The sequence below is a fragment of the Ananas comosus genome, linkage group 17, assembly GCF_001540865.1.
Source record: "Ananas comosus cultivar F153 linkage group 17, ASM154086v1, whole genome shotgun sequence".
In the NCBI taxonomy this organism is placed as follows: Eukaryota; Viridiplantae; Streptophyta; class Magnoliopsida; order Poales; family Bromeliaceae; genus Ananas; species Ananas comosus.
Window position 1 is genome coordinate 2,233,353 of NC_033637.1, and position 23,321 is coordinate 2,256,673.

Genomic DNA, 23,321 nt, shown 5'->3' on the forward strand with positions numbered 1-23,321 from the left:
ATTTCATTCTTCTATAATATAATTGCGTCTCATCTATAGTTATCCGGACATCATGATTCTGCTATAATATCAGTTTTCACTTTACTACGTAGTGTTAGTACGTGCATTGGGATAAGTCATGCCATCGGGCCGCATTGCACCCATTTCACATGCTGTTTTATTCTGGGGTTAAAATCATGGATGTCATCACTACGAGGTTGGTGAAATCTTGAGCTTCGTTGAGCCAATTTGGACATTAGAGTTTGCCTTTTTGTTGCAGAGTACGGTTCTCCTATCTGACCCAATGCCGGTTGTGCTGTTTTTCCTTGCATAGAATGTTTAGAAGATTGTTCACAAGGCCCAGTAATTTAAAACCTAATTAGGAAAAAAGTACAATATATTTTATCAGCAATTTTAGCTGTAAGAGAGAATCAAAACTTAATGTTGATTGTGATCAATTTCTCTGGCTTCGAGTTTTGATTAGACCTATTAACCTACTTTTAGGTGTGGGTTAAGCATATCTACTTTTGATATAGGATGGTATAGCATAGTATTGTTTAGTATACGTTCGTAATTAAATTTGTAGTTGATAGTATTTCTTCAAATTTTCTGTTCAAGAAACACTATTTACTTACAAATTCAGGAAAAGAAAATACTGTGCATCTAAAACCTAGTCTCTCGTTGGCTAAATTTAGGAATGACGTAATTGTTACAATTTTTTTTTTTTATATAATTTCTTATAACATTTTCATCTTAACTGTCATCTAAATTTAGAAAAATCTTCAGCACAATGTTTACTGGATTTGATTAGAAAAAAAAAAAAAACCCAAAAAGTTAACATTGATTGGCTTGATCGAATCCGGACCAAACCTGAGTCATGGATCGGCCTCCTTGGGCTGAGGGAGTCAAGCCCAATCTTTTTGAACAGTTACTTTAACCTTTATTATTTTCCCAACCTCTAAGCACTTTAATAGAACTCTGTACCCAGACTCTACTCACGCTTTCTCCTCCCCCAACTTCTACAATTTTAAAACACCCCACCCTCTTCTCTTCCACCCCCATTGTTTCCTTTCCTTTGTTGCACAGTTCCAAGCTCCACAGTTCTCTTTCTAGAGAGAGAGAGTGTGTGGAACGCAAGAGGAACACAAACAACACTGAGGGGATAAAGGGGGCACTTTTATTCTCTCCCTACCTTCTTTATGAAGCCTCTCTTCCACAGATGCCTCTGTTTCCTGAACCACTCACCTCTGAAGCTTCCCAGATTCTCTAACTCCCTTTCCCCTTTCTTCTTTACCCTTAAAACCTCCCTTTCTCACCCTCTAAACCGCAATTTCTACGCTCTCCCCTCCTCTCAGCCCAATTCCCAAACCCCCATGCCTAATTAAAAAAAAAAAACCAACAAATGATGCCTCTTCTTCTTCTTCTTCTTCTTCTTCTTCTTCTTCTTCTTCTTACCTTCTCTCTTTCAAGCCCTACTAGCTCCAATTCCCTCCAGGGAGATGCTCTTATCTTGGCCAGTCTGAAACAAGGCATTGATTCATCCAACCTAGTATTGGATAGCTGGAACACTTCCAAGCCAAGCTCGGTGTGCTCGTGGTTCGGAGTACAATGTGAACACGGCCGCGTGGTTGCCGTTGATCTTTCCTATCTAAACATCTCTTCCTCCTCCTCGATTGACATCTCCGGCCTCAACTTCCTCGTCAACCTCTCCATCGCCGTGAACAATCTTACAGGAGTGATCAAGCTCTCCAACTTGCCCGGTCTTCGCTTTCTCAACATATCGACCAATCAATTGAATGGCGGCCTCAATTGGGACTACTCGACCCTGCCCAACTTGGAGGTGTTCGATGCCTACGACAACAACTTCACGGCCCCCCTCCCTCTCACCGTCACAAAATTGAAGAATATTAAGTACTTAGACCTTGGCGGCAACTTCTTTCACGGGGAAATACCGGCCATATACGGTGGCATGATCTCGCTGGAGTACCTCTCACTAAACGGCAACGACCTCCACGGCCGAATCCCCAAGGAGCTGGGCAATCTCACAAGCTTAAAGCAGCTCTACTTGGGCTACTTCAATTCCTTCGACGGCGGCATCCCAGCTGAGCTTGGCCGGTTAGCCAATTTAGTCCACCTTGACCTCTCTAGCTGCAGTCTCGACGGCGAAATCCCACGGCAGATTGGGAGTTTGCTCTCTCTCGACACGCTCTTCCTTCACACTAACCAGCTCTCCGGCCCCATCCCTCCGGAATTGGGCAACCTCACGCGGCTCGTCATGCTCGACCTCTCCAACAATGCTCTAACTGGCGAGATCCCTGCCCAGCTTGCAGCGCTCACGGAGCTGCGGCTGCTGAACCTGTTCATGAACCGGCTTCACGGCTCTGTCCCAGGATTCATATCGGAGCTTCCGAATTTGGATACTCTCCAACTGTTCACGAACAACTTCACTGGCTCTGTCCCATTACGTCTTGGTGTGAACGGGCAGCTCCAGGTGCTCGATCTCTCATCGAACAAGCTCACCGGTACCATTCCTGATAGCCTCTGCTCCTCAAATCAGCTCAAAGTGCTCATCCTCTTGAAGAATTTTTTGTTCGGTCCGATTCCGGAGAGCTTGGGGAATTGCTCGAGCCTGATCCGAGTTAGACTCGGGCAAAATTATCTCAACGGTACCATCCCCTCAGGGTTCCTTTACTTACCCCAGTTGAACCTTTTGGAGCTCCAAAACAATTACCTCACGGGACCCCTGTTAGAGAACCCTAGCACGAGCCGACACCCGACCAAATTGGCTCAGTTGAACTTGTCCAACAATTTGCTCTCTGGGCCAATTCCGGTCTCTATTTCAGACCTATCTTCCCTCGAAACACTGTTATTGGGCGGCAACCGGCTTGGCGGCGCAATCCCCAACTCGATCGGCCTGCTCGGACAGGTGGTTAAGATCGATTTCAGTGGCAACGAGCTATCCGGTCCGATCCCGCCGGAGATTGGGCACTGCGTCCACCTAACGTTCCTTGACCTTAGCCAGAACAACCTCTCTGGACCAATTCCGGCAGAGATCGCCGAAATTGGGATCCTGAACTACCTCAACCTATCAAGGAATCATCTAACTCAATGCATTCCGCGGTCGATCGGCGGAATGAGGAGCCTCACAGTGGCCGACTTCTCGTTCAACGACTTGTCGGGCTGGTTGCCAAGCACGGGCCAATTGGCCTACTTGAACGCGTCAGCATTCGCCGGCAACCCCCAGCTCTGTGGTCCGGTGTTGAACAGCCCATGCAACTATTCGACCGGCCCGGCACGGCTGCGTCGTGTGCCGGGGGAGTACAAGCTCGTGCTCGCGCTCGGCCTATTAGTCTGCTCCCTCATATTCGCCGCCGCCGCAGCGGTGCGGTCCTACAAGCGCGGCGGGTCTGATAGCAGTGGCGGCGGGGCGTGGCGTCTCAGCACATTCCAGAAGGTCAACTTCGGCGTCTCGGACGTGCTCGAGTGCATGAAGGAGGGCAACGTGGTGGGGCGCGGCGGCGCGGGCGTGGTGTACGCGGGGCGGACCCAGAGCGGCGGCACGATCGCCGTGAAGCGTCTGCTTGGCCTCGGCAGCGGAGGCGGAGGCGGCGAGCACGACCACGGGTTCGCAGCGGAGGTCCGGACGCTGGGGAGCATCCGGCACCGGAACATCGTGCGGCTCCTGGCCTTCTGCACGAATCACGAGGCGAACGTGCTGGTGTACGAGTACATGAGCAACGGGAGCCTGGGGGAGTTGCTGCATGGGAAGGGGGGTGGGTTCCTGGGGTGGGAGAGGAGGTACAGGATCGCGGTGGAGGCGGCGCGGGGCCTGTGTTACCTCCACCACGACTGCTCCCCCATGATCGTGCACAGAGACGTCAAGTCCAACAACATCTTGCTCGGCGACAACTTCGAGGCACACGTGGCGGATTTCGGCCTCGCCAAGTTCCTGCGCGATGGGGGCGCCTCCGAGTGCATGTCCGCGGTCGCCGGTTCCTACGGATACATCGCTCCAGGTGCGCTCTCTACATCTCTCTACATCTCTCTCTCTCTCTCTCTCTCTCTCTTCTCTGGTTGATTTTTTCAATTTGTTTACAATAGCCGTGTGATGTCAATCGGATGGTCTTTGAAGCTCCACAACTTATTTTTAATATTCATTATATTATTATTTGGCCATAAATAGGAAGAAACGGAGTTATACTTAGGGTTTTTCGTCTTAATAATAAGTCGTAAATTAGTACGGGCACTCAGAGGTCTCATTCCGAAACTGTTGAAGTAGGTTATATCGCTCCGGACATTTTGTCTCGGAATTAGGCTTCTCCCATGCCACGTGGAGACAACTGGGTTGACTACACCCAGCTGGTCAGATGGGATCTGAACTATCCTTTTCGGGAAACCAAGGAATAGTTGACTTGTTGAATGTTGAAGTTCATTTGCAGCTCCCAACACGAACCGAGAAACCTGAACGCTCACACAGTAGTAGCAGTACTGTTCAAATATATATATATATATATATATATATATATATATATATATATATATATATATATATATATATATATATATATATATATATATATTACTTAANTTTTTCCTCATTCTGAAACGAAACGCAGGGCTATAACAGTAAAACTCCATCTTACGTATTGGGGCCCCGCCGAAGACAAGGACTAGACACCTGCGACTCCGAGGTGGGGCCCACACCAATCCCCCACCAGGGGGTACCCGGTAAGGAGGGGGTGGAGGGTCAGTGCGTCGTCGTACAATCGGAAATGGAAATCCGAGTCACGGCTGGCCGGGGCTGGGGCGCGCGGCATCAGAGCCGACCCTCTGACGCGCCTAAACCCTCAACCCCCAACCACAGCATGAGAGACCCATCATCATCGACTTTAGCGAAAGCGACACACACACACCCCCCAATCCCGAATCTCAAAGCAGACCCTCCCCCCATTCTCCCCTCGTCCCTTCGGTTTTTGGCTTATATTCATTATATTTACTTCTTGTTATTTATTTATTATTAAGCACCAAACACTATGAGCACCCATCTCTGCTTCTTTGTCCTTTTGACCACGGCCGCCGCAGCCACCACCACCACCGCACACGCGCGCTTTAATCAGCGTGTGATATCTTTCGATTCTTGGGCCAATGGATTTATTTTTAGGGGTTCCCGAAATTAGTAATAAACAATTCTGAGAGCCGAGATTTGACGGGGCATATTCTTGCCTCGGGATTTGGGTGGAACGTTACCTCCACCTCCACACTTTTATAGGCTGAGCCTAAAGAAACTAACAATTTTCCCCATACCATTCTTTTGTGGGCAGGTGGGAGTCATTTTTTATTACGGGGATGTTACTAATAGGGTTGGTTTTGAGCTTAGATAGATTGGTTTATTCTTTCTAATGATTATTCATTGGCTGAGTAGTTCGATTTGCTTAATGATTGTAAACATGATGACTTCGTTTTACTAGAGGTAAATTTAATTTATTCAATTTGATTAAATATAGCTAGCAAATGATGATCAGATTTAAATGAATCTATTTGTCTGTGGCAATGACAATATCTTATTTCTCTTCCAATTATTTTGTCGTGCAAAATTTGTTATACTAAGTTTGTGTAGTTTGTTTTATTTTTAATGAGCATATTGTTTTTATCCTCTTGCAATTAAATCTTAACATTCTTTGCGTTCGATTGGTTGCAGAATATGCTTATACCCTCAAGGTGGATGAGAAGAGTGACGTCTACAGCTTCGGAGTGGTACTTCTCGAGCTCATCACGGGCCGTCGCCCGGTCGGGGAATTCGGGGACGGAGTGGATATTGTTCAATGGGCTAAGAGGATGACAAACTGCAGCCGAGAGAACGTCGGTAGTATTGCGGACCCAAGGCTAAGCACGCTGCCTATCGACGAAGCAATGCACGTCTTTTTCATATCGATGTTATGCGTTCAAGAGAACAGCATCGAGCGGCCGACGATGAGGGAGGTGGTCCAAATGCTCTGCGAATTCCCGCATCGTGTCACGGAGGATCAATCTCCTTCGTCATCTGCGCCGCAGCAAGAAGAGAGCAGCCCCAGCAAGGAGACCAACTGCTACAAGCTCTTTCCAGATCTATTGACCTAGATAATGATCAGATGTTGGGATGTTATTCCATTAATTACACTAATGATGCTCAAGCAACCTTTATTCTCTAGCTTTTGAAGCATGCATAAGTTGGTCGCCTCCTTTTATTCCCAAAATACTTTGAAAGCAAGGTGGTGTGGTGGGGAAAGGAGGGAATAACAACGGAATTCTTTGTTCTTGCTAAAGGTGTATAGGGTTATTATGGAGAGACTTGATGTAGGGTTAGCTTGGCTTTTGTATTGCCATGTTGCTCTATGGGTGTGGTCCATGTACAATAGCCTGCTATCATAACTTCTTTTTTTTCTTCTTTTTTTTTTGGGGGCCTTTCGTAGTAATCTTTGTAATCTTTAGCCACAATATGTTGTATCCTACTCGGGAAATTCCGCGTGAATATGCTTCGTAGTCTAATATTTGTCGAGTCATCTAAGCGTCCTGCGCTTTGGATGTGACTTGTCTTGTCATCATTCGGAGAAGTGCAAACTTCGCCTTTTTGGTGTCGTCCTATGGACCTTTGATGAGTGTGCTCTTTGTTGCCTTTTTTTTTTTTTCTTTTCCATTTTAATTCCACTGTCATATCAATTCAACTTTTCTTTGGTGCAAATGGATGTCTCAATCAAAGCCCCAGCATTGAACAGTATGTTGCCAATACCTTACAACGTACCTTCAAATATAATTAATAAAAAAACAGTACTATTTATATATTCAAAAAGGTACACCTAATCACATCAAATGACTAATAAAAATGCTTCATTCGACAAATAAATAAAATATAAAATATACACTGCGATTGGGTTACACAAATAACATTTACCATTAATGAATTATATATATAACCAACATTAGTTTTTCCAATTTGACACTTAATTTTCATCTGCCATATTTAAAATCCAAGTCATTAACTGTTTTTTCGGACTAGCTTTTGAGACACGTCAGCATTACTCGCTATGAATTTCTCCTTTCACAATATGACAGCTAGTTAGCGATATAGCTTTATCAAACTTAGTGATAAATTTTGATTTTCATCTAAAATGCCGAAATCTGAAAATTGACTCATCAGTGCACCTGGGGTAGCTTGTGGGGGCACCCGTTGCACAAAGAGGCCATCCACCGTGTTGCTGATGCGAAAGTTTCAGCGTGCTCAGAATCCTGTTCTACATAGAATAAAACATGGCAAACATGTCTTCGTAACCATTTCAAAAAAGCAAGTCTCAAACCAACCATGTGGAGTTATTTTTTCCTTCTAACTATGATCTATCGAGCTCAAAACCACATGCTTTCTACAGCTCTGGCACAGCGGTCCTTCAGGGACGGCTTTACACATGATTTAAGCAAAGACAATAACAAGAAAAGGAGCATGGATTGATGAGCGAGAAAGGTACATCAAGAAGAGAGCTTTTTGTTCCGTTTTTTGGCCGTCTTGGCGAGAGCATCACATATCTCTTTCTTACGCTTTGAGTTCTCGTCAGCCTTGGTTGCACTATTTTTCGCTTGCTGCTCCAATGCTTCTTTCACAAAGAATTTGAGTCTCCACAATGTGCTCTCGCTCTAGAACAACAACACAGAATAAAAGCAATCAATCGGCAATTACGCTGTGCATGTGAAAATGAGACGAAATATCAAAAAGAATTCAATTATTCACAAAAATATTATTCCACATTAGGATAAGTTCAGAAATGCAGCAAAATGCTAAAAAGTATACGACAAGAATGTGAAAAGAAGCTCCGCTTCGTTAATCAAAAAATATATATACCGAGTAATATCATAAGTCCATCATTTTATCTGCTTAAAATATACACAATTATGCATGCTTATGTGCTAAAAATTATAACTGTACTCTGTAGAGAAATGACCTGAGCATCCATATCAAGGTCCACCTCTTCTGCCGTCGATTGGAAGTTCGGATTGTCTTGAGCAATAATCTCTAGTGCCTTGTTAAGATCTTCAGGAGATAAATTGCTTAAACCCACACCCAGTTTTCTTTTCTCCTCTGTGGACATTTTCCTTGCAAAGTTCTCCAAAAGTTAGTGTCCATATTGTATGTCATTCTTCTGATGTTAAAAACAGAGATGCAATAAGGCAACAACATTAAGAACAAGAAAGAAAATATGACAAGGCAACTAGTCATTATTTGGCACATTAGATGTCCATTTAGAGTTTCAGCAGTTCAATTTAATGAAAAAAAGGGCCAGGTAGAAGGAAAATCAAATGCCCTCTAAATTCGAACACCCGTAACAAAGAAATTTACATGGATGAAATATTATGAGAACAGGTGCATTTAAATAAAGCCAAAACAAAAAACCCAAGACAACTTGAATTTAGTAATGGCATCTGCTATTGCGTAGCAGCAAAAGAGTACCAAATGCGACACTGGCTTCTCAATATGTAATATTATTCTTAATCACTGATACTAGTCCTGTCCAAATCAACTAAACAATGCTCCTAGAATCCATATAAACGTTATTTCATAAAACTCAGCACATATGTGAAGAGCAAAGATAAGGAAAATACCTGCATTTCTGGACTACCGATTTTCGAAGATCCTCCAAAAGCGAATTTAGTTCATTGAGCTGAAACGCAGCAAATTAGAAAAAGAGAAATAATAAAGAAATAAATGGAACTGTTGAGATATTATTTGGACACTCTAAGAAGAAAGCAAGAGGTTGAAGCCACTACATATACATGGTTTCTGTCTGATGCAAAGGTTTAAAGCATCATCGACTGTTATTAGTAGCCACCTATGCCTACAAAAAAAAACTGACCTACCAGCCCTATATTATTGGGTACCTTCTCAACAATTCCACGATCCCAAAATGCCTATCTAGGTGACTAGCTAACTGTCAGACCATCGGACACCTGCTTAAGTGATTGGGCCTCTTATAGCTATGGTCCTTTTGCCCCTTTCGGTAATACAAAATCGTAACCGCTTCAGCTTTATTTTTTATCAGTAATTGTTTGTTTGTAAAGGATATTTTGGAGATTCTCAAGTTGGTAAATTGATAAATGTACAGATAAAATAATTCACAACTAATTTTATATAACTTACTAATCCGATGCTTTACATTTATTGATGATGTGACCTATCGATTATTTTGATCATATATTCATCTATTCTCGTATTAGAAGTAAAAGATAACTATTTTAATGACGCAACCTCTTAAACCCACTTCCAAAATTGTCTACCTCAGTATGCGTATCTCTTGCTAATCTCACGATAGCGGCCTCTTGAGCGCTCTGCATATTAAAAATTGTTTGTGCTTCCTCCTCCTTTTGTCTTGTTTCCTGACCACATAGAGCACCGATTGTGAAGCAAGTAGGCCAGCAGGTAACCTAAGTCCTCGAGAAAATTTAAACTTGCAGTGACAAGCAGGCTTCTCTATAAGAAGATCAACAAAAACCTGTATAACTCAAATTTCTAGACGAAAATTAAACAAAACAACAATTTAGAAACGTTTTACCTCCTCAACAACTTTAGGCAGCAATTGCAACCACTTCTCTTCAAATTTCTCCAACAATGTCTTTGCCATTTGGTGAATATCATTTTTCTCATCATTGTACGTCATTGCATTTGTGAAAATTAGTCTGACATCTGCATATATTTCTCGGACATTCTTATATCTATAGTCATCCTTTGCTTCCATCTGATTTTGAATAGTATGGAAGTCCATGGGCTTCTTAATAATCTGAGATACACCAAAACTAAATAAATCAAATCAAGAAGCATGCTAGAATTATATGCTGATATTATAGCAGTTCAGCAAAGACACGCAACCAAACTCCAAATAAGATATAGCGGATTAAATATAAGTCAAACAACAGAGATGCACATTAAATTGCAAATTACACTTATGGGATAATAGTAATCATATGTATACAAATTCTGTAGTTTTATAGTTTTCAAAGATAATTCCTAAAGAGAGATTATTTTATAGTTAAAGCGAGAAATGGAGATTAACAAGAATTAAAACATTACCTCATAATAATCATGAAGTTTAAGGCCTTTAACATCTACAGGGTCCATGAATGGCCAAGCCCACTTGTGATTAGTGATCTGGAAAGATGGATATTTCCAAACAATAATTAAATCAAAAGTAAATGCAAGAAAAAATTGCTACAAGAGGTGTCATATTGACCATTTTACACAACAATAGCCATTCTCTATGCCTCAAAATATCTTGTTCAGATAGCATTATAATACTCAGATGATTTTGTGGCCGTTGGTTCTTTAAGGCCTTTCTCTTTTTGTAGGTATGGAGGCTGTCTCTTTTTTAATGAACTTAACTCCTTCGTCTATATCCAGGATTTGTTTACCTCCCGTTGTCAGTTCAATATTATCAAATATTTCATTAAGCATTCTCAACATCCATAACTTTCCTGGTTGAAGTTCTTCCCTGAATTCTAGAACTCAGTGGACTACTACGATACTTATTCTAGTGTCATTATAAAAGTACAGCATGAAACACAAAGTCATATTCTGTATCATTTTGCCTCCAATGAATTCACATTCACCATAGTTACAAAATGTTCAGATACAACATAATAAGCCATGTCATCAATAATCCAACATACATTTCATACAGTGAAAATGCCAAATCATTGACTACACAATAGACATTAAAAATCTAAAATAAGAAAAATTTCTTAATAATGAAAGTAGTTAGCCTATCCCCACATTTTATAGTGTAACAATACTGCTAGACATGAAGAGAAACAATATGCGGGTGAACTGTCAATACAGTTGTAATCAACTATAGAGAATATCAACTGAAAATAAAACATCTGACCATAATTTGCAATTTATAGAAGTAACTTACATAAAATTTAGTGCCTTACACTAGCACCAACGAAAATTCTAATACATTATAATCAGAAAGCATAAGAACATCTACACTGAAGAAAACACTTAAGAGAGGAGGAAATTCCCGACTCACCTGGCGTAAAATCGTGCCGAATTGCCGCATGAGCTCCTGCATTCTCTTCGAGCAAACAGCTTCCTTTCGACCCGCATCCCCCTGGGTTTTACTATTACTGTTGCTTCCACTATTATTAACACAATTATTGCTACTCCCATTCCCGATCGGCCTCTCCTTCTCCTTATCCCTAACTACGGAGTTACCCTTTAAATTATTCGTTTGTTTCTTGTTTGCGTGGAACTCCACAACCTCACTCACCTTTTTCTCCAGCTGCACAACCACTTGAATCCATAAATACAGCAAAAAAAAAAAAAATCTTTTTGCTCGTTTCTTGATTAAAACCCTAGCTAGAGTTATGGTACATATAAAACATTGCAAGTTTAGGTTAAAATTGTAGATCGCAACGTAAAGAAGTAACATAAGAGCGGAGCAAGGAGAAATCACAGAACCTCATCGGCCTGGGAGATGAGGTCATCGATGCGGCGCCGGAAACCGTCGACCTCCGTCTCCGGATTCCCGGATTCCGCCGCCACCGCCGCCGTGGACGGAAGAGGCGGAGGTGGTGCTGTGGTTTCGTCCTCCGCCGCAACCAACGATTCTGCCATCAACTGTATACTCCGCTACAAATTGAGGGGGAAAAAAAAAAGAAGAAAAATCTAAGAAGAAGCTATATGCGAGCGTTCAAATCCAGGAAACGGGGATTTTCAGGGTTTTTGTTCGTAGAGACCCCTCACCAAATCCACCCCACAAAACCCCGCAATTTAACCTTTTTTTCTCAAATTTCCAGTATGAGACTCCAGAGAGAGGGACGGGAACAGAGAGAGGAGAAGAGAGGAAGAATCCGAAGTCAAGAGAGAGAGGGACGGGAACACAGAGGAGAAGAGGAAGAATCGGAACAACCCGGCCCAAATTCGAATATCCAAAGCCTATTAGGCCGTATATGGGCCAAAACACAGAGATATTATTGCGTGCACCAGGGTGTATACACCACGGTCTCCGAAACTCTTTAAGTCAAGGGCCTTAAATTCAATCCTAGATAATTACACCGGAAATATAATTTTTGAATAGTCCACTTATAAAAGTAATAATTCTTTAAAAATTATTTCATAGCAATCTAGTTGTAAATACAAACTGGCTTAAAAATTCATTAGTCTAATCCAATTAATATGGATAAATATTGTTCTGATTTGCTTAACAAGTTTAAGCAAACATAATCAACAACCTGAAATTGAAAACCATGCTCAGTGATGAAATATATATCTCTAGTTTTAGACATACCTAATGAATTGCCCTTGAAGAGAAGTGGTTGTGGTCAGTTGAAGATCAATTCAGATCTCAAAAGCCTCAACTCGAAATCCAGCTGAATCCGACCGTTTTCTTCACCCCCATATCCTTCATTAGCATCCTCACTCTAGCCTTGTTTTCTCGGTCGCCCACGGAGCCATACGTATCAGACAGGAGGATGTATGAGGCCGAATCTCGCGGCTCTAATTGCATAATTCTTTTTGCAGCAACCTTGCCAAGGATGAGATTTCCATTGACTTTACAAGCATTTAGCAGAATCCGCCAAACTAACGAACATTGATCGAAAGGCATGCTGTCGATTAGATCTTTCGCTTCTTCTAGCTTCCCAGCCCGACATAGTATGTCGACCATGCAAGAATAGTGCTCTTCGAGAGGGGTAATGCCGTAGTTTTCATGCATGGAGTTAAAATAATACCAAGCTTCTGATACTAAACCAGCATTGCAGCAAGCTGAGAGAACACCAACAAATGTCACACCATTAGGCTCCATCCCTGAAAGCTTCATTTCCTCAAAGACGTCAATCGCTTTGCTCGCAAGCCCATTGTGAGCATATGCGCAAATTAAAGAGTTCCATGTGATAACATCTTTGGATTCAGTACCCTGAAATATCTTGAACGAGTCATCAATTCGACCGCACTTACCATACATTGCGACAAGCGAGTTGGAAAGTGGCACATCAGACTCACATCCACTTTTGATGGCCTGAACATGAAATTGCGAACCCAACCTGAACTCCGAGAGTGTCGCGCAAGCCATGCAAACGCTTGCATAGGTCGAGTAATTAGCTTTTGCACCACTTCTATTCATTATTATGTAAAATTTTACAGATTCTTCAGCAAGCCCATTTTGTGCATATCCTGAAACCATGGCATTCCATGATATATTATCGGGTAAAGAGATTTCCTTAAATACAGCGAGAGCTTCCTTCATTGTATGACAATTGGAGTACATTGTGATTAGAGAATTCATCAAAGCAACATCGAACAATAGCCCCATTTTCAGGATACTAGCATGGACTTGCCTGCCAATAAATAATGTAGCAGCACTACTACACACAGCAAGTAAAGCTGAGTACGAGAATTCGTTGGGATTAACTCCTAAGTCTTCCATTTTCTGCCAAATTTCACATACTTTGTTAATTAATCCAAAACTTGCATAACACATAAACAATGTGTTCCATGAGAAAATATCTGGTTTGGCTATGTCATAAAATATCTGTTCCATCTCATCAATTCTACCATCTTGAGAATACATCTCTAGAATAGAGTTTGCCACAAAAGGGAAGTTCCCAAAACCTGCTTTTGTAATGGACCCATGAGCTTGTTCTCCTAAATCGAGAAGATTAAGTACTGAACAGCTACAAATGACACCCGATAGCACTGCTTCGTTTAGCCAATGACCCTCTTCATGGGCCAAGAGAAATAGCTCGACAGACTCAGTAAAATAGCCACAGCTCCGATATAAACTCATCATCAGATTAAATGACACATTATCCTGGCCTTCCATGCTTTCAAAGACATTCTCTGCATACTTTAAGCCTTTGCTTTTACAATACATTGTCAGTATGATATTATCCGTGCCTTGATCTACTAGTCCTCTCAGTTTCAACACTTGAACATGAGCTCTCCTCGCATTCTCAAGATTAGTGATAGATGCACAGCAGGAAAGAAAGCTCCAAAAGGACGACTCATTCATTTGCATTCCGGATAATAACATCCTTTGAACAAGAGCAATACCGGCATCTCCCCTGCTATTGTAAGCAAGCCCGCTAATCAAAGAGTTCCATGTGACAATATCCCGCGAATTACACCAATTAAATAATTGCTCTGCATCCTCGAGATTACACGATCTTGAATACATCATGATAAGCGAATTAACCACAGAAACATCCATGTCCAAACCAACCTTAACAACACTGGCATGAAATTGAACTGCACAATCAACCAAACCTGAGGAGGCACAAAGACTTAATAAGCTCGAAAATGCATAGCTGCTAAATGTTACGTGATCTCGAATACACGATTTAAATAGCTTCAAAGCATCACTAAATGCTCCATGTTGAGCATAGCCTCTCAGCAAGATCTCAACAGAAATATCATCCAGAACCCTTGTCCCTTCGGACAACTTTCTCAAGTCAACAACTCCTCCGAAGTTGGCATAGCCTTTCAATAGTGCATTCCCAACACAACAATCCGATAAAAATCCAAGCTTTAAACTGGAGACATGAACTTGCCGCAGACAATTGGCGCTGGCCATCTCAGCTGAAGCAACAAGCGCGGACACGAAACTCGATTGAGTCAGGGGCATTCCAGCACGCAACATCTCACAGAAGAAGTGGAACCCATCCGAGTAAAGTCCCAACCCGACAGAGCCGGAAATCATGGTGTTCCAAGAAACTACATCCCTCACAGACATTGTGTCAAACAAGTGGAGTGCACATCGCGGAGAACCGCAGATCCAGTACAAATGGAGGAGATTGTTGAGAAGAATAAGATTACGTTCCGACCTGGATCGTAGAATCCAGGCGTGAGCAATCTTTCCCGCGCATAAAGATCGGCGAGCTTTCGTATTCCGTAGAAGGCTGAGGAGATGGGAGTAGGTGGTGAGAGAAGTATGGATGGAACCACGGCTTGGAGAAGCCATGGAGACGAAGAAAGCGCTTTTGGATGGGAATTTTCCATTTATTAGGCAAATTAAATTGGGTGACAATATTTGAAACTTTGGGCTTGATATCATATATGGAGTGGAAGTGCAACGACTTCGAAGGGCTCAGATAATGTTGTTTGTGTGTTTTATTTATTTATTTATTTATTAGCCCTCAAAGTTGGAATAGAGAAAACTCAAACAATGAGTATATTTCTAAATGGCAAAAGAATTTGACGGTCGGTATTCAAAACCCAAGTTCGAATCCTAGTTGATTCATTTTATTTTTAAATTAAATAAACGAATGACGAAGCGGTAGCATGCTACCTTTCTCTCTCAAAAAAAAAAAGAAGAAAAAAAAAAGGAGTATAAGAATGTATGGCATATCAGCAGTACCAATTAGTTGGAATCATTGCTTATACAAACTGAACAAAATTTAATGTAGATACATTTTATTTGTTAAATCAGATAGTTTGCTAAAAAAAAGAGATAAAGGGCTTTTTTTGTATTTAGACCCCTGACAATTTTTTATTTTAAAAATAGCCCTGTCAAAATTTAATTTGCAAAAATGGCCCTGGGCGTGCCACGCAGGCGCCACGTCAGCACCACGCGGGCAGAGCTGGGCCCGTGTGTTAAGTTGAACACGGTGAATGGTTCACCGTGTTCAAACACGATGAATGGTTCACCGTGTTTAGTACGTATTTTTTTATTTTTTGTATATTGAAAAGTGGAATAAGAAGTAGGGATGTCAATAGGTATGGATATCCGAAATATTATCCGAATCCAAACCCAAATAAATTATATATATATACGTAATTTATTTTTATTTATTTATACAATATATAAAATATTTAATAATTTTTATTCCTTAGATCTTCATCAAACCCAGCGGGCCGTTGGATGAAGATCTAAGNTATATATATATAATTTATTCGGGTTTGAATTCGAATAATATTTCAGGTATCCATACCTATTGACATCCCTACTCCTTATTCCACTTTTCAATATACAAAAAATACGTAAGAAACACGGTGAACCATTCACCGTGTTTAGAAAGTGTTCAACTTAATACCCTGGTCCAGCCCTGCCCGCGTGGCGCTGACGTGGCGCCTGCGTGACAAGAACAGGACCATTTTTGTAATTTTAATTTCGATAGGACTATTTTTAAAATAAAAATTGCTCAGAGGACTATTTGCCAAAAAAGCCCGGAGATAAAAGAAGAAGAACCGTATTGGTTTCCCTATTCACATGTGAAATTTGTTTGTTTGTTCGTTTGTTTAACAAAAATCTGATTTAATCATCAAGTAGACGCAAGCAAACAACAGCCACTGCCCAAATTAAGGAATAACACAAATACAAACGTAAAAAAGAAGAAAGTTTATCAAAATAACAGCACTTTAGACTGAAGCAAACATCACTTGTTTTGTACAGAATACACATCATTAGCAAAATAAACCCCAACATAAACCAAACTATCACAAAGAGATCAAGGTTCCTCCGGGGTGCCACGTAGGACCAACTCTAAATGTGTCGACCATCCATTTCATCCGACAGCAAAACACGAACCCAATCCATCTCCACTCAGCTGGTTGCCCAATTACGATAATAGCAACTCAGGTTGCCGAAACTTGGATTTTGCCACAATTACCACAACTAAACTAACTTTTATTCACTTGACGAAGCCGGTTGATAGCTACATCGGTCCATAGGCGTGTGCGAGAGGTGAGAGCTAAGTTCCTCCAGCTAAAGGTACTTGCAACTTACCTTTAACCCCTCAAAGCCCCTCAAAATAGCCAACTAGTCGTCGGAATATGTATGAGAATTGCCTCAAACCTTCAATGCCAAAATATTTTTCACCTCGCCGACAGAGTCAACTGTAGCAGTGCACTACATACAACCATTCAGAACCATTTACCTGAAGAAATATGTAATTTGACCTAAGAATCCATTCTCACTTTCAACTTGTCAACCAGAAGCATCTCATTAGTATAGCTCTTCGTTCAACTGTTTTAGTCCGAACTGGTTAATCGAGAATGATATCTCTGAACCTCATGAAGGCACAACGTTTTCCTTTATGCTACTTCATGGAATCACAAGTTGATAGAGAGAAGAGTGAGCCGCAAAATCAACTTCACCACAGTTTCAAAAAAGCTGCAGAAGGCAGAGAAGAAAGATAAAAAAAAAAACAGAGCCATTTAGTTTTGGGTTAATAGAGGATACTGCCAGGGAGATGGGGAGGTGGAAAAAATAAATAAATAAATAAATAAATAAATGAGAGGACAACATTTATCTATATCAATGCAAAAGTATAAGCTTCTTTCTAAATCATAAAATGCAAGTGTCTTTACCTAAAAAGCAAAAATATTATTTCTTATTTACTTCCATGCCTATGACGGAAATTATATTGTAGCTTATGGACGCTGCTCAATCCAGAGCAAAACCATATAGTAATTATAAAACTTGCTTTTTTCCTACTCATTTTATTAACATTACCACCTTGTTCTTCATACAAACTGAAGCTTATATGTTCTTTGAAATTCAAAATTATAAAAAGATGGCAGACGTGTACAGTTTAATATGGAGAGTCATCTACTAAATAGATTAAAGTTACTGCTGTGCTAGTGATGCCATTTATCAATTGCACCCCCCTCGTCGCACTCCTTGGTTCTGCCATAAAGTAACAGCACACGGTTCCAACTCTAGGAGACTGAATGAATTTATTCAACCTACAATTTCTTGGACTAAAATTTAGTATTTGAAGCTTGAGCAAGAGCTCATGCAAACCAGAGCAGCAAGGTGTATAAATTCACTGTACAAAGATATTACCATATATTAACATGATCATGATGCTGAGCCTGACTTCTGAACCCATACTTGTCTCTGTATAAGAAGAAAGTCCCAAAGAGTTATGACCATAATGAACAACTTTTGGGGACAAAAGGCAATATTCCAATATAATAGCCAATAGCGATAGCCAAACTATGGCTCACCTCATGGGCACCATAGCCAGTAAAACCTCGTCTCGTATGTTTTCCTTCAGATATACCCAAAGATCCTTCCACTTCCTTTGAACTACGCGATGGCCCACGGTGACTGAGATGCTTATGTGAGCCTGGAGAAGTAATGGAATGACTGAAGGTCAAAAATCTTAGAGACAAACTGGGTAATAACCGACAAAAGTTGAAGTCATTATAACTGAATAAAGCCTCACCATTCTCAAGTTGAGGGCTGATTCGTCCACTGCCATAACTTTTGAAATCCTCCCTTCTGCTCACCGTATCATGTCTAATGTGAGCATTCTGAACAGACAGACAATCGTCTTTAATGCCAGTTGCTTGCTGGTAAAGGGAGCCTCTATCTGAAGAATCTGAGTATGCTTGTGCAGGATCAGAAGATGGAGAAAGAGTTCCATCAATAGAACGAGATTTCTCCGAGCGACGAGGAGTCCAAACACCACGATCAGGTCTATCTTTATTTCTAGAACGCCTGTCGTGCTTTTCATAAATCGATAAAGACCCCACAGAAATTTTTTCATCATAGTATCTTTTATCATCATTATCAGAAACAGATGCATATGATGGATGACTAGATACGGGATCTTTCAAAATTGAGCGCATGCTAGGTGGCCGGGGAGGGCGCTTGTCCTTCTCCGAGCATATTGACTGTATTTTCCCTTCCTTGTTAAGTAGTATGCTTCTGATAATTTTTCCAGTAGGATCAAGACATTGATCCTGTTTAGCAGTTGAAGCAGTAGAACTTCTCACTGAAGAAGTTACATCATGATGAACGGGTGAACCCCTGGATGCCTGTTCAAGAAAAGTTGAGAAAAGATGCAAACAATGGTAACAATGATAACAATAACGACAACAAAGGTGATAAAGAGAGAATGATACATTATTATCCTGAAAGATCATTGCTTACATGATAACCTTCTCTCTCTCTCCCTTTCAGAAAGACAACCTTATTTTTTCCTGCCTCAGCCGCTCCAGAAGATCCATAGATTGCTTCATTGGAACCAGCTGCTATAATACAACAAGTTCATGCCAATGTACTTTCAGGAAAAAATATTTCTATCGAAGAAAATTGCAAAAGAACTAAAAACATACGTCCATTCAATTGATAGACATTCTCAAGTGGTAAGAAGGAAATATACCGATGTCATTTTCCATTGTTTCACTTGCACTAGCAGAGGCAACAGCAATGGATTTATCTTTAACTGGCTGCTCTTCTCGCCTGGGCAATAAAATAAAAGTGGGCCTTTCCTTGGATTTTTCATTCCTTGTACGGTCTCTTAACACGTACTGCAGAAAGGACCAGAAAAAGCAGGCAAAAGTAAATTAACATTTGCATCGAGGCTAGCCCACAAGAAAAGATGCAAAATTGTAGCAAAGGATATAAATATAAACATTCTGAGCTCGTCTGTCATTAATTAATCTATAGTATAATTTTAAATATGATATATAAAATAGTTTTTATTCCACCTTGAAACACATTAGCCATGTAAGTACATAACTGTAAAAACCGAAAAGCAGTGAGATGAATAGACCAGTCCAAAATAATAAAAACATATCATTTTGCGTATTAATATTGAAGGAGCACAGTTCTAGAAACAAAGAAATTTTATGGCATTTGGCTTCTTTAGTCATGAGAGAGTACGAAATAAGTGGAAGCTGTTCACAACATAAGTGGGTATAGAAGATTGGTTCCTGTTTAATAATTTCACTTCGTAACGTATCAGGAATCCATTAGAAATGCCATGCACACAGATTTTTCTTCATAACCAAATAACTCCGCCGAAAAGTAACAGATCAACATTTTTCAAGCATATGTAGAGCATAAAATAATTATTATAAGCTATTTTCTAAGCCACATCACATCCAACCTATGAACTGCCATATAAAAGATTATTTATACATACCATTGAAGAAGAAATTCTACGCCTATCTGAACCTCTTTTGGAAGGACTAGAGCTGTTGGTCGGGATTCCAGAAGCTCTTCTGCTAAGTCGAGTGCTTCCAGATGCTCTCTGCATCATTTCACATTTTAAAACATGTCAAGTGCATATTTCACCAAGAAAAGAAAGAAAACGAGAAACAAAGAAACATGAAATAAAATAAACTATCAATCAAAGCATTTTACGTTAAGATACTAGATCTACACTATCCTAATTTAATAAGCTGTAAGTATTTGGTGGAGATGATACTGAATTCACACAAATATCGTTAACAGAATATCAAATTTTCCACTGGCACGACCAGCAGATAACAGATTTTATGAAACAGCAGCAAGATCGAAAAGTTTACTACCATATGGACTTGTTGCCAAAAATGAAACCAGATAGCGGAAAACGAGCAATCAAACTAACAACACTAAGCTCATTGTCTTCTTACGATACAACTAATATGAAGACAACTTATAAATAGCCAAAATAAATTTAAATTTTAAAGTTTAAAGTTTCCCAGATTACCTGTGGTCCACACTTAGCAGCTCGTTTCTGACGAACATAAACCATAAGAGGTGTTACAATTGGTGTCTCCTTTGCAGCACCTGAAGAAGTTGAAAAAGAAGTGGTGAAGCAGCTACCTTAATATTTATCTCTTGAACATCATTATGTGACTTTTCTGTTCAAATATGCGATTCCTTTTAAAAGGCTATGCTATTTCTCCACACATAAGAGAGAACTAACCAGCTTTTTCTGCTTCCCTCCTTTCGTACTGAATCTCAGCACTTGGAAGATTTTCAACTGGCTTTGAGAGGAGCTCGAGAAACGCCAAATAGTCAGGATCTAGTTATTTATCAAAAAACTGTTTGTGATTAAACCAGAGAGAGCTAACATTCAAGAGACAAAGCATTTCGAACTTTACAAATGTATACAGCAGCTCATTGAAAAGCATACCCTTTAATATAGTTCCTTCGCGGCCATCCTTCTTGATACATGCCTTCGGGACATGTTGAGATGGTGCGAATTCCACAATAGCCTTAAAATTAACACCTGAGAGAAACAGTATATGTGAAGTAGTTCATGCATTATCTCTGAATTACACTATTTATTCTTATATAAAAAGGAGGAAAAAATGAAGTTACACGCACAAAACCCTGGCAGTCTGAAAATATTTTTTTAAGTATACGGGCACTTGGGCAGGAAATTATGTAATTCAAGTTCTCAGTATCAGCTCCACTAGCGTGTCACTCTAACGCATTTACTCAAAACACTGCAAAAGGGGTGTATCAATTTGTTGGACAATAGACAAAATATTTTGATACAGAATATGTCTATAGACATCACTGTAGAGATACAAAACGATGCATCTCTAAAGATAATCTCTCAGTTATGTTTCTAGGTTAATCTAATATTGCATGAGATGCAATTACAGACAATAATTACCAACTAAAGAACTAAAACAAAAGGAAATTAACCATCAAACTAAATCAAAAGGAGATTTTTTATCATATCATTTGTATCCTAATCCTCATACTCCACTTAGATCATACTTATCATGTATGAGACATTAACTAGAAGAAAGTTGCAAAGTATCGACACTGATATGCTTAATAGCAATATCTTTCTATGTAGTAATTAGCATGCACAATTTGTCTCTGTGATGGAAAGGCAAAAAAAAAAAGATAAAAAAGAAAACAATACTCAGTGCAACATGTATCAAAAAAGTTCTCATAGGGGTTACAAATTCTTCTGGCTACCTTTATATTAAAAACATAGTGGAGAAAAAGTTTCAAGAAAAAAAATTGCAGAGTTACCCTTCTCATTCACGAATGTATGACCATTGAAAAACTCAGCGAATTCTACCACATCTTCCGGCCTTCTAAAATTAAGGTAAGCTCTAGAGGATCTCTGGTTCTTCTGACTGCGTAAATTGGTTAGAAAAGATAAAAGGAGTAAGAATCACTAGACTGGATTTAATTAAAGTATAAAAAACTTTAAAAAACCCATAATATCTAACTTAAATTCTTAATTGTCACCATAAATTTATGATATTAAAATAGGAGCCTAAGCAATCACAACTATGACAAGAATAAACATGGGAACTGAATAAGAACTGATCTTGAGAGAAGATATCAGAAGGCTAAGAAGGGCACAAAAATCTACAGATCTAGACAGTCCCTCCCTAAACTAGCACAAAAGCTATAATTTTTTGTTAAACACGTTGAAGCTACAACAACGAAGCAAGAACTTTCCTAAAGGTCCAAAATTGCAACAAATACTAAAGTTCATCATAATTTCTCGTTAAACACGTCGAAGCTATAAGATTTAACGAAGCAAGAAGCTTCCTAAAGGTCCACAATTACAACAAATACTAAATTTCATCATAATTTTTCGTTAAACACGTTGAAGCTATTAGATTTGACGATGCAAGGACCTTTCTAAAGGTCCAAAATTGCAACAAATACTAAAGCACATCACGTAATGGAAGGTCTTAAACATCAAACAAAAAAACAGAAAGTGTGCCTAATTCAATTAGCTAGACGAAAATGAGCAAATTTTATAACTAATCGAGGCGGAGAGAAACCCTAACCTGTTCTTCCCGGGGCAAAAACACGCCCAATCGTAGCGCCCGGCGAACCTCCCGTCGATCTGCTCCATCAGCGCCTGTTGCGAGATCGACGGGGGCAACTGCCGCACCACAACCTTCGTCCGATCGAGCAGCTCCTTCATGTGCGAAATCCCCAACAGTAAACCCTAAGAGCACCCACAAATCGAACCCTAACACGGAATGCTACACGAATCCTCGAAGGAACGGCATCGCCTCCCCCGGACTGGGGATCGCACAGCGTTAGGCTAGGGCTTTGGAGCAGAATTAGGGTTTCGAACAAGGACGTGACGTTGAGGACCTTGAGGTTTGCAAGAGTCGGAGAGAGAAAGAGAGAGAGAGAGAAAGCACGGGGTGTCGTTGAAGAGACAATATTAGAGCGGATAATAAAAAGAGAGAAAATTAAAAAAGGAGTTTATTAAAGGGTTTAGATTTACTACGATGATGTGACAAACAATTTTGGATGTCCTCGACCTGAGTAAGCTAACCCAAGTTACCCAACCGGGGTTCTGGGTTCGATGGGTTCGGAATTTTCCAAATTTGGACCAATCAGACCCACCCGAAAATGACTCAAAATTTCCGTTGGTCGAACTAATCTCAGCGTGAGTTTACACCAACTTTTGATGGTTGCATGTTCCGAAGTGTCGGAACCAAACACACCAAAAAAGTATTTAAAATAAATTGCAATTTGATTTTGGCTATTGTAGCCTCAAAAAGTATAGAATTTGATTGCATTAGTATGTTTGAAAAGATTTGGACGCTAAAATGTGAGTCTATGTCAAAAATATTCCATGCGAACAAAAATATCCTTCAGTGAAGA

At 40.3% G+C, this 23,321-nt stretch overlaps 3 protein-coding genes across 9 annotated transcripts; 1 reads left to right on the forward strand and 2 right to left on the reverse strand.

The window, feature by feature from the left end:
• On the forward strand, nucleotides 1,021-6,593 carry LOC109722855 (leucine-rich repeat receptor-like serine/threonine-protein kinase BAM1). The gene is made up of 2 exons (XM_020251019.1): nucleotides 1,021-3,995; nucleotides 5,678-6,593. The coding sequence occupies exons 1-2, from the start codon at nucleotides 1,382-1,384 to the stop codon at nucleotides 6,094-6,096; spliced, it is 3,033 nt and encodes a 1,010-aa protein (XP_020106608.1). The 5' UTR covers nucleotides 1,021-1,381; the 3' UTR covers nucleotides 6,097-6,593.
• LOC109722856 (transcription factor GTE6-like) lies at nucleotides 6,884-15,120 on the reverse strand. Of its 5 annotated transcripts, none has more exons than XM_020251022.1 (9): nucleotides 12,285-12,410; nucleotides 11,456-11,626; nucleotides 11,025-11,276; nucleotides 10,067-10,144; nucleotides 9,552-9,776; nucleotides 9,277-9,423; nucleotides 8,605-8,663; nucleotides 7,947-8,097; nucleotides 6,884-7,641 (listed from the first exon to the last, which is right to left on the reverse strand). In XM_020251022.1, the coding sequence occupies exons 2-9, from the start codon at nucleotides 11,609-11,611 to the stop codon at nucleotides 7,477-7,479; spliced, it is 1,233 nt and encodes a 410-aa protein (XP_020106611.1). In that variant the 5' UTR covers nucleotides 11,612-11,626; nucleotides 12,285-12,410; the 3' UTR covers nucleotides 6,884-7,476. The 5 variants fall into 5 exon arrangements, 4 of the variants coding, with proteins under 4 accessions (XP_020106611.1, XP_020106610.1, XP_020106609.1 ...); XM_020251021.1 differs by lacking the exon at nucleotides 12,285-12,410 and adding an exon at nucleotides 11,741-11,892; XM_020251020.1 differs by lacking the exon at nucleotides 12,285-12,410 and having other exon boundaries at nucleotides 11,456-11,861.
• Nucleotides 16,317-22,879, reverse strand: LOC109722937 (regulator of nonsense transcripts UPF3-like). 3 transcript variants are annotated; one of them, XM_020251115.1, is made up of 12 exons: nucleotides 22,487-22,879; nucleotides 21,711-21,817; nucleotides 20,851-20,946; nucleotides 20,641-20,739; nucleotides 20,422-20,501; nucleotides 19,873-19,980; nucleotides 19,108-19,255; nucleotides 18,876-18,973; nucleotides 18,166-18,760; nucleotides 17,945-18,066; nucleotides 17,781-17,834; nucleotides 16,317-17,105 (listed from the first exon to the last, which is right to left on the reverse strand). In XM_020251115.1, the coding sequence occupies exons 1-11, from the start codon at nucleotides 22,624-22,626 to the stop codon at nucleotides 17,796-17,798; spliced, it is 1,632 nt and encodes a 543-aa protein (XP_020106704.1). In that variant the 5' UTR covers nucleotides 22,627-22,879; the 3' UTR covers nucleotides 16,317-17,105; nucleotides 17,781-17,795. The 3 variants fall into 3 exon arrangements, with proteins under 3 accessions (XP_020106704.1, XP_020106703.1, XP_020106705.1); XM_020251114.1 differs by having other exon boundaries at nucleotides 18,876-18,976; XM_020251116.1 differs by lacking the exon at nucleotides 20,641-20,739 and having other exon boundaries at nucleotides 18,876-18,976.

What these genes read in the sequence shown, in the direction of transcription:
- LOC109722937 (XM_020251114.1), bottom strand. Translation starts at nt 22,626, where the DNA reads ATGAAGGAGCTGCTCGATCGGACGAAGGTTGTGGTGCGGCAGTTGCCC. An exon ending in CTGCTAAGTGTGGACCACAG is followed by an intron (nt 19,981 to 20,421) that starts GTAATCTGGGAA and finishes GAAATGATGCAG; the next exon opens with AGAGCATCTGGAAGCACTCG. An exon ending in GTAGAATTTCTTCTTCAATG is followed by an intron (nt 19,256 to 19,872) that starts GTATGTATAAAT and finishes TCCTTTCTGCAG; the next exon opens with TACGTGTTAAGAGACCGTAC.
- LOC109722856 (XM_020251022.1), bottom strand. Translation starts at nt 11,611, where the DNA reads ATGGCAGAATCGTTGGTTGCGGCGGAGGACGAAACCACAGCACCACCT. An exon ending in TCATCTCCCAGGCCGATGAG is followed by an intron (nt 11,277 to 11,455) that starts GTTCTGTGATTT and finishes GTGGTTGTGCAG; the next exon opens with CTGGAGAAAAAGGTGAGTGA. An exon ending in TGCCTAAAGTTGTTGAGGAG is followed by an intron (nt 9,424 to 9,551) that starts GTAAAACGTTTC and finishes TCGAGGACTTAG; the next exon opens with GTTACCTGCTGGCCTACTTG.
- LOC109722855 (XM_020251019.1), top strand. Translation starts at nt 1,382, where the DNA reads ATGATGCCTCTTCTTCTTCTTCTTCTTCTTCTTCTTCTTCTTCTTCTT. An exon ending in CTACGGATACATCGCTCCAG is followed by an intron (nt 3,996 to 5,677) that starts GTGCGCTCTCTA and finishes GATTGGTTGCAG; the next exon opens with AATATGCTTATACCCTCAAG.